Source organism: Pipra filicauda, unplaced genomic scaffold (assembly GCF_003945595.2).
Source record: "Pipra filicauda isolate LSUMZ 115617 unplaced genomic scaffold, ASM394559v2 scaffold135_size2527700_pilon, whole genome shotgun sequence".
Lineage (NCBI taxonomy): Eukaryota > Metazoa > Chordata > Aves > Passeriformes > Pipridae > Pipra > Pipra filicauda.
Window position 1 is genome coordinate 1,039,914 of NW_024103829.1, and position 9,891 is coordinate 1,049,804.

The 9,891-nt window shown below is 42.6% G+C and overlaps 2 protein-coding genes across 6 annotated transcripts in view; both read left to right on the forward strand.

Annotated features, from left to right (window-relative positions):
* The first annotated feature begins 2,349 nt into the window (after positions 1-2,349).
* On the forward strand, positions 2,350-3,912 carry GPR88 (G protein-coupled receptor 88). Its single transcript, XM_027740814.2, has one exon. The coding sequence runs from the start codon at positions 2,827-2,829 to the stop codon at positions 3,910-3,912; it is 1,086 nt and encodes a 361-aa protein (XP_027596615.1). The 5' UTR covers positions 2,350-2,826.
* A 38-nt stretch (positions 3,913-3,950) lies between these two features.
* The window catches only part of VCAM1 (vascular cell adhesion molecule 1), a 41,282-nt gene continuing 35,341 nt past the window's right edge, over positions 3,951-9,891 (forward strand). For 3 of the 5 annotated variants that reach the window (XM_039378334.1, XM_027740801.2, XM_039378337.1), the window contains exon 1: positions 3,951-9,788. The gene's annotated coding sequence lies outside the window, so the exon portion shown is untranslated. The remainder of the gene's footprint in view (positions 9,789-9,891) is intronic. The other 2 variants (XM_039378335.1, XM_039378336.1) reach the window with 2 other exon arrangements.

Consider the following 9,891-nt stretch of genomic DNA (forward strand, 5'->3'; position numbering starts at 1 on the left):
CATGTTGATATGATGTAGGGGCTGTGTTTCAGAATGCCATAATTTAAAAGCTGTGTCTGAATAGAGGAAACCTTCCTGGGCGAGGGCCCTTTTTAAAGGTGTAACATGCCTTGTCTTTTTTGCATGTGCAACAGGTTTCTTAGTCCCACCAACAGCAGAGTCTTTGTCCATAAGAATCTCAACATGCTTTCATTTAGCTTTTTGTCCTTCCTTCGTTCAATTAAAGATTAGTCACAAATGGTTTTAACATTGTTTGACTCCACTGCTGATTTTCAGCAGATTTGTTGCATTGCATGATAATTTATTTACAATACTTAATATTCCTGTCCAGTAAGTCGCTACTGCGATAGGTGGTGTGGACAATATGTAACAGTTCCACAGCCCCCCTCTAAAGGAATAGCAAAGCCAGGAATAGAGTAGATGCATTAGAAGTTGCCCAAATTCTAGTGACAGTCTAATCTAAGAACACAATAAAAACTTCTGTCACTGCATTCAGATGAATAATAGATGATTTGGATATGTAAATATAAAGGGAAACCAGCTAATTAAAAAGTTTCTAGTACATAGGAATCAACCTCTCCCTTGGCCTTTTTTCTAGAATTCTGTTCCTTTATTATATGAAATACATAAATGTCAGCTAATGTACAACCTTTTTTGTGCTTAAAAATGAATTATAAGTAAGTCAGTACTCTGTAACAATCAGCTTCTTAACAAAAAATTTGGGGACAGTGAAAGGTTCTTTTAGAACCATGTAGCTTTTAATAAATACTCTGAAACTTATTTCATATTCTCTGTTCACCTATCCTTGAACTTTACCATTTCTGTTCCTTCATATATAAATAGATCTTGTTCTGGGAGAACAAGCTGTAGCACATAAGATCTTAAAAGACAGGAATGGATGTGTTAAATAAATCTAAAGGTCTCTAATGGGCCTATGCTACTGTGGCTAGTATCTTTTGAAACTGTTAATCATCTCTTTTTAAAGTATGCTTTATGAAGCTTTTTGGTTAGGGAGCTATTTCTTGTTGCAAATTCAGAGAATATTTTTCAATTACAGTACTGCAGAAAGAGGAGGATTTTGGTTTCTATAATAACTGTTCTTTACTGACAGCTAAACAATGAAAGGCCTCAAAAGGTTTGACACTTGATTAGATCTACACTGTAAAGTGCAGCAGGCAAAAAATATGGTAATTAAGGGCCTGATCAAGTAAATCACTCAAGTATGTCTTTAACCTTCAGCACATGAGCAATCTAATTAAAAGAGAGCATAGATATTCATGTTAGTAACAAAGCCACCTTTGGATCAATAGGTCTGTCAATTGCAAACATGAGCCTTCCTGTCCAATAAGAAATGTGCTGTATTGCAACAAAATAACCCATTAACCCACACAAATTAACTTTGTTAACTTAAAGAAACGCATATTGTAACTATAACTATCTCCTAATACATGATGTTGGTATTGTCATTTGGTAGCATCAGGAGTTACGAATGTCTAAAAATGCCTTGCAAAGGTATCTTTGGCCAATGTACAGATCATACCTTATGAGCTGAGATTGCTTCTGTTGCCTACATATAACCTACCTGCAAAAGCAACTTTTCTCCTTAACTCATCACAAAATTAATCAGCATTCTTTTTCTGGAAAGCTTTTGAGAGGAAACAGAAGTTCTTTTACTGAGTTTCTTAGTCTTTTCCAAGGGTAGAGTTCCTGGGAGAATCCCACTACTAATTATTATCCGTTTGGAATGGGACTGTTAGTTCCTACTCTTCAACAAGTTTTTAGTCCACCTGAAAACCTGTCACTTGTCTGTGAAGGAACTAATTTTGGTGTGAGATCATTTCAAATGCTATGCTGGTTCTGTGTTATCTGTGTACTTACCAGCACCAGTGTTCACCTCCAGCAGGTTGGAAATGCAGGATTTCCTGCAGGCTGAGACAGGCCGAGGTTTATGAAGAAACGTAAAATGTTTAGATTGAGAACCAAATAAGAAGTACTGTCTTACCAAGGATCAATGTATCTATTGTGTTTGAAATATTTAATTTGGAAAGTATATTGCTATTATAGAGCAGTTCTAAAATTAACTAAGCTTGCAGAAGCATAGTGAGCTTTCTTTTAACAAAAAACAAGATCAGAAAAAAATCAGTTTGAGTATTTAGCAGAGGAGTTTCTACAGTAAATAGATTGTATTTCAGACAGAAGTGACTGATACTAGTTTGAAACCTTGCTTCAAATGAAAGTTGCGTAAATGGGTTAGAACCAGAAAACTGGTAAGGTAGGGAAAAAAAGTCAGACTGTGTAGTTGGAGTATTTCTGGAGCATGATAGGGTTTGTTTTTTTTTTTTTCTTCTTGATTTAACAAGTTGAAAATCTGCTGAATAATTCATGAAGAGTGGAAGGGCTGAATCTTCCTGGAATGATATACAGTGTGCGTACTGTGGCACAGGAGAAACTGCAAAGCTTTGTATCAGTTGCTGCCGTTCCTGCTGCCGACTGCAAGGTGCTGCTGCTTTTGGTGTTTTCACAGCTACAGAAACCTCAGTCGTGCTCTGGTCTGCCAACAGCCATTTGCCTCCCTATGGACCCACCTTCACTAGCTACAATCTGTGGAATCTCTTGCTGCCTACCTGCCTTGGACACTGCTGTTCTCTGGATCGTTACTGCAAACTGTTTTCTGCACCTTGCAGCTTGTATGACTGAAACCTGCCTTAGAGTCCCTCAGCTGCACATCCTCCTGTGTGCTTGGTGAGGACTCCTGCAGCTGAACTTCTGACCCAGACAAGAATGGGATTTACGGGGCAAAGTCAAAACTGAGCTGCATTCAGCGAGATGCCCAACGCCTCTTCCTGGAGTGCTAGCTCGCCTCTGCTGCTGCTCTGGGAGGACTCCTCCGGGACCCGCATCTTTCTCTCGCTGCTCTACGCAGTCTTAGCTATCTCAGGGACTTTATCCAATGTGATGGTCATCTATTTAGTCTTCTCCTTCAAGAAGCTGCAGACAACCAGCAATGCCTTCATCGTGAACGGCTGTGCGGCAGACCTAAGCGTGTGCGCCCTGTGGATGCCCCAGGAGGCTGTGTTGGGGCTGCTGCCTCCCAATTCCTCCTCCCTTCGCTCGGCGGAGTATCGGCTGCTCAGAGGGGGGCTCCTGGGCCTCGGCCTCACCGTCTCGTTGGCTTCACACCTGCTGGTGGCTTTCAACAGGTACGTGCTCATCACCAAGCTGCCCAGCGTGTACCAGGCCCTCTACCAGCGGAAGCACACGGGCTGCATGATCGGGCTCTCCTGGGCCCTCGCCCTGCTCCCGGTCCCGCTGCTGCCCGGGCTCTGGACCCTGGGCTCGGCCCAGTCGGACGGCAGCTCTCGCTACACCGCCCTGCTCCTCGCCCTGGCCGTGCTGGGCCAGACGGCGCTGCTGCTGCACTGCTACCTCGGCATCGTGCGGCGGGTGCGGGGCAGCGCCAAGCGGGTCAGCGTCCTCAACTTCCACCTGCTCCACCAGCTGCCCTTCCCCGCCGCCCCGCCGCCGCCCCGCCGCTCCCAGCGCCGCCTCAGCAGCGTCTCCGTCCTGCTGCTCTGCTGCGTGTTCCTGCTGGGCACCCAGCCCCTGGTGTGGGTGAGCCTCCTGGGCTTCTTCCTGCGCCCGGCGCCGCCGGCGCTGCAGGCCACCAGCTGGCTGCTGCTCTGCTCGCTCTCGGCGCTCAACCCGCTGCTCTACACGTGGCGCAGCGAGGAGTTCCGCCGGGCCGCCCGCTCCGTGCTGCCCCGCGCCGAGGGTCCGGGGGCCGCCCCGCGCCCCAGCGCCGCCGCGGGCGCCGCCGCCGCCCCGCCCTGCCCGCAGCTGCCGCGCCGCCGGGGCACGGCCACGGGCACGGGCACGGGGAGCGGCGCCAGCGCCGCGGCCGCGCCGCGCTGAGGGACCCGCGCGGGAACCGCTGAGGCCGTTCCCGCCCGCCGGGCAGCCGAGCCGCCCCGGCCCCCTCCGCGGCAGCGCTCCTTCCTTTACGCATTCTCCTGTCGCTCCTCTCTGAGCCCGCGCACTTCTCCCCAGCTCCCTTTCCCACCGTACGGACAGGCAGCCGCAGGCTCCGGCTGCTTTCCCGAGGCACCGGGACGGACAGCAGAGCGGGATGTCCCGTCCGCCTCCTCAGCCCCGCTCCCGCTCCGCCCCCGGCAGCCGGGCAGGACTCCAGCCAAGGCGGTGGATTTGGGAATCTGGGAAAACCGGTAAATATGGCAACGCACGTAACTGTTGTTATGCTCTAAAGATTTCAGTATGAGACAGGCATCTAGACAGCTCTTTCTGAGATGTACTGCAAGTTTGTTTTTGTAAAATCGATGTGATTCTTTCAGCATTTGAAGTAGCTCTTTGAAGTGAGCTCCCTGAACACCAGGTTCGTTTGTGAAGAGCTGACAGGTGTCTCATTGCACACACAGACACCAGGAGCTGCTTCCTTTCCCCGAGGTTACCTAATCTCTATGCTCCAGCTTTCCCTGGCAAACTTCTAGATGATGCTGTCTGTGGAAACTGTTAAAAAGGAAAACACATATACCTTTGTGGATCCAGTTTGGATATTTTGTTTTGAAACCTCTTTAAGACCTGTTTTGGCAAAGGCCTCTGCCTATGTTAATGCACTTGATAAAATACAACACAATATGGAGGCCGGTGTTGTCCATCTAACCTTGTCACCTCTTCAGTTACCAGTTTGTTGTGTTTCGCTTAAATGCGTTTTTACTGAAGTGCGATTTCACAGCCTCTGCTAAATACAAAATGACAGATTCTCTGTGGCATTTGGAAAGGAGACAGCTCCTCACACTGAAACTGCAGTGGTGAGTGCTGCAGCCCCATTCCTCCAAGGAATGATCTTAAAATCCTTATATTTCCTTCTCTATTGCTTGACCACCTTCTTCCTCTTTTCCAATGCAGTTGCTATTGTTTTCGTGTTGATGATACTCAGTGCTCTGTTTGCTTTTTTGGCTGGAAAGAAGGTAATTGTTTTCTGAATCCATGGGCATCCACAAGCAGTATCACCTAAATTGTGCTTACTTGAGAAGAAGAATGGACACATGGGAACATATGAAATTTTGTCACAGCAAGTTTGTTGTGACAAACTTGTTTATTATTTGTGTATTAACACAAACTTAGCAGCTCTCTTGAGGATATTTGAATGATGGGACAATAACAAGAAAAAGACATACATGACAGGTATAACATAAAAGGCCCTCTGGATATATTTTATAATGCTCAACACGCTTGCCTTATCTGATGATGTTTGAGTTTCCACAGAAATTGCTTTAAGAGTAAGGGAAGAATTTCGATTTTTCTCAAATCTAAGAGCTTCTAGGTGTCTGTGATACAACAATGCATCTACAATTCCCATACCAATATTTAATTTTTCTAAATAAAAAATCCCCATCATCACAGAAAAGATTCTTATCAAGGTCGGGATTTGACAAAGACAAGGAACAAAGGCTTGAAAAGGAAAATTTAAAATATTATCTTGACATCTTGAAAATTTATCAATATCCTGAAAACAGCTTCAACCACTTGCGAGGACCTGTGGGAAAGTAAGAGAAGTTTCCTTGAGTCTGAGGCTTACAGAGAGCTTCCTCCTCCGTCTTGGAGACAGTGTTCCTCTGAGTGACGGCATCAGAAGGATGGGTAGGGCTAGCAAGGAAACATGGACATACAAGATATGCAAGATTTGTTTTATCAACACTGTGCACATATCTTGGAGAGTGAAAGAGCCGCTCTAACCTTGTAATCTCTCATCCCAGTCAGAGTGGCTGTGCTTTGGCTAACTTTGTGCAGCAAATGGAGAAGGAAAACTGTTTCAACCACAGCTATACCAATACTGGAAAATATTCTGGTTCACTTCCAAAATAAAGCTAAACCAAGGCCCACCCAAGGGTAAGACCCTGTTTAACTATAAAATCATCCTTAGGCTGGAACCCACAGAGAAGGATCCGCATTACCAATTCCCACCATGGCTAAAGGGACTGAAGACACTTGGTAAAGCACAGTACTGGGCCCATAGGCAAAAAAAATCAAACTTTAAAATAAAAACTTAGGCAACTCTTTCCCCTGTTTTTTATCTATGGAACACATTAGTCTAGAATTAAAGCAATAACCTGTTTCAGAATTCAGTGTCCAAACCATCAGATAACTGGAACTTCTGGGCTTCTTCCCTTGTAAAATAGCATGCAAATTAAATCTGAAATGCCTGTATTTTATATAGACTACATTTTAAATGCAAACATGTATAAAAATACTATGATGTACAAAACTCCAGACAGCTATCCTTATGCTATGCATCAATTCCAGAAAACAACTGGAAATCCCTTGGAAAGTTTGATGTAATTACATCTGACTGTAAATCTTTAACTGTTTTAAGATACTCAGGTGACCTAAATAGCATTACACAGAATTTTAATTTAAAGTTATTAAGACAGAGTATTTGTCTCAAGATCAGTTTCTCTGAGAACTTACTGCTCAGAAAAGTTCTGTATGCCTTGCTCTACAGCCATAATCTTTGTATTCCCGCATTGTAAATACTCCATGGTAAACTGCAATGGAAACTTGGCTTAGCTCAACTTCTCCTGGCTCTGTGGTGCCGCTTCTTGGTTAAGAAAATGGATCTAACTGTCAGTTTTTGTCATCTGTGCTTTACTTTAGAGCTACATGTGTCCACTGCTAGTTTAATTCTCTTCAATGCGAATTTCTGTCATGCTCAAAGAACTCATTACAGGCAAAAGGGATATGTTGCCAATTGTCATTTAAAATGTCTTGACCAAACAACTTTCAAGAGTTGTAAATGAAGATGATGGAACATCCTGCCAGCAATTTCAATGAGGTTTGCTTGAACCAAGTTGCTCCTTTGCTCTGGTGTTGTGCCAAGCCAAGTTGTCTGAGCATGGCCTAACGCTGCCCTTCCTGGAATGGCTGGCATTCACATATATTAGCTTGCTTCACTTATATTAGACGGGAGGTGTGATGTCATTAAAGCATTGAATTTATTATACAGTAGTGGAGATCAGCCACATTATTCATGTGCAATGGGTGCCTGTTCCTTTGCTATTTTCTCAGGGGTTCTAGAAATTTGAAGGTAAAATTGTGATGCCTCAAAATAACACCCTAAGGCAAAAATATGGTTATTGTGAAAATTGCTTGTAGAGGGTGTTCATGAAGTTATAGTTTGGATTAAATCTTTTGAACTTACCCTTAATTTAAGGTAGTTATAAAAAGCCATAGAGTTGTTTTCTGGAATTAGGTAACCACAACAATATGAGCCTCCAGCAAAACTGGGCAATCACTACCCTAAACAAAGGTGTGTAAAAAGTACAGGCAGCAAACTGGAGCTGGGAAGATATGACAAGAGGAGATGAAGATAGCAGGATGGGGGCATTAATGGTGTGATCTTGAGGACACAGAAAAACATCTGAAAGCCAGAAGAGGCCTGGGATTATGATGAATTTGACCATCTCAAGTTATTTGATTCTTTATATATGTGAGGAAATAGAATTCTATGCTTTTCATAATAAATAAAAACATGAAATTGTACTCTCAATTTCTTCTTTTAACAAAGCATACAGTACACCAGCAAATTTTCTTTAAACTCTGAAATAAAAAAGGACTAAAGGTATGAATTGCATCATCATTCTTGTGGAGACTGCATTCAACAGCATTACTGGACTGACAAGCAGAGATAACATCTTAGCTAACCTCCAGATTCAGTCAGCCATAAGCACATTGTGAACCTCTTTTTTCTACCAAGTTGATGCTATTTTTAAAAAAAACCCACATACAGATTATTTTCAAATGAAGACATTTAAGTGTAGCGTTTCATTAAAGAAAAAAGTGACAACATATACTTTAGCTTTCTATTTCATCTTAAATCACATAACTAGATTATTGCAGTATTCTTTAAATTCAGAAGTCCCTTTCTGAAGTGGCAGCGAAAATAGCTTTTCTCGTGACTGTTTAACTTCTAAGAAAGCTACTTTTTTTTCCTCTTTTATGTCAATCCTTCCCATGCACTGTCATCATTTTACCAGAGTAATAGTCTATTTTCTTTCCTTCTTTTTGCCTTTCTTCAGTATTTTCTGTAGTTTCCTTCACTAAGGGAAAAGTACTTGATCTTGCTGATCAGGACACAACTGCTTGAACAGTGGAAGTTTTGGGAGACAATTGTAAACTAAGACTAAAGAACTGAGGGGCAGATCCCACAAACTTAAATGTCTAGAGAGCGAGTAGGTTTTGAAGGTGGGCTTTTCCTGTGTAGAATAGTGGACAAATGCTGTATCCATATTTACAGATACTTGCATTTGATTAAGGCTATGTAAAAAACCAGATAATATGAGGGAAAAAAAAGTCAAAAATAGTTTGAAGACTGGAGAAAAAACCTTTGTGGCTGAAAAGTTCAATATGAGTAACTTAACAAAATGGGCATCATTACAGAATATACACACTCATGCAGGTATTCAAAGCAATCAGTTATGATGGTGATCTAATGATCTTTTCTGGCTTGGAAAACATGACTTTAAAGGAAAATAGCTCTGCTTTGAAAGTGTGGGCTACCTTGTCTGTTTATTGCCAATGGGTTCAACATGGCAAGGCCTGCCCTACACCTGTTCTGGATGGGTATTCATGAAACTACAGAACTCAAAACAATCCCAAAGAAAAACTGCTTGTGGCTGCTTTCTTGCCTGAAACTTTGGATTTCTGGAGAGACATCATAACCACTCCAGGAAAGTTTGGTGTTTAGGGAAAACTATAGGATATCTAACCTGCAACTCCAGACATCAAGCCTGTCATTAGTTTAGAGCCAAGCTTTTGAGAGTTGTTCAAAAGGAAAGAAAACTGCCTGTTGGAAGAGGAGCTCAAACCAAACAAGGGAGCTGTGTAGCACCATAGGCTTTACCATGCTGAGCTATGCTTTTGTGGGACAATGGGTTGAAATAATGAATAATAAAAATGTGCCTCTGCCAAAATTTTTCAGCATTCTTTAAATGTGGGATTTTTTCTACACTTTTATGAGATCTTCCTCTGCTTCAAAAGTTTTCCTGCTGCTCTAGAATTGACACCAGATAAAAACCATATTTAGTGTTAGTTACTAAAGAAACATGAAGGATAAGTGTCACTCTCAGTGGACAAAATCAGCTCTTGTGGTTCAAGAACCAATGCACAAGGAAAAAGGATGGAACTGCTGTTATTGAAAAGCTTCACTCAAGTCCAAAGATGCCTTGTGTTTAGGCTGTCTGGAGTCTTCACCTATTCTGTGACAGTCTCAGGGCAAAATTAGAAACACAGCTGTGCTCCAGGCAAGAGCTGCACCCATGCCGATATGTTTGGAAGCTGATGATATGATGGAGGTGTAATGTCAGTCTGAAAGCAACAAAGTGAGCATTAGCAACAGAAAACTGCAAGAGAGAGCTTGAGAGACAAAGTTCATGAATTGAACGGTTTTGTAAAGTAAGTTTTGTAAAATGCTATGCAAACTTTGCTTCCTGTTCATTCTACTGAGGTGTCACAGGGAAATATCCTCTATGTTTTCTTCTGACCCTCTGGCTTTCCTCAGTGTACCGTAGTGCTGGGATAGCCACTTTTTTCTCATCCTAAAACCTCTGTCATTGACCTTGATGTCATTTCTTTAAACACCATTTCTATGATTCTCTATAAACTTCGCATCTTTTATTCTAAGGTTCAGTGAAATGGCTGTAGCAGTGTTGTAGCTGTGGAGACAGGAGCAGCAAGGTTTGAACAGTTAATAACCAGAAATATTGTGAAGATATGTGAGTAGTACTTCTTCCTATCTATATTTAAGTATTACTCCTTTGTTCTGTTGCATTTTGTCCATTGCCATCTACAAATATTGGACTAGGTTCATTGTAGAAA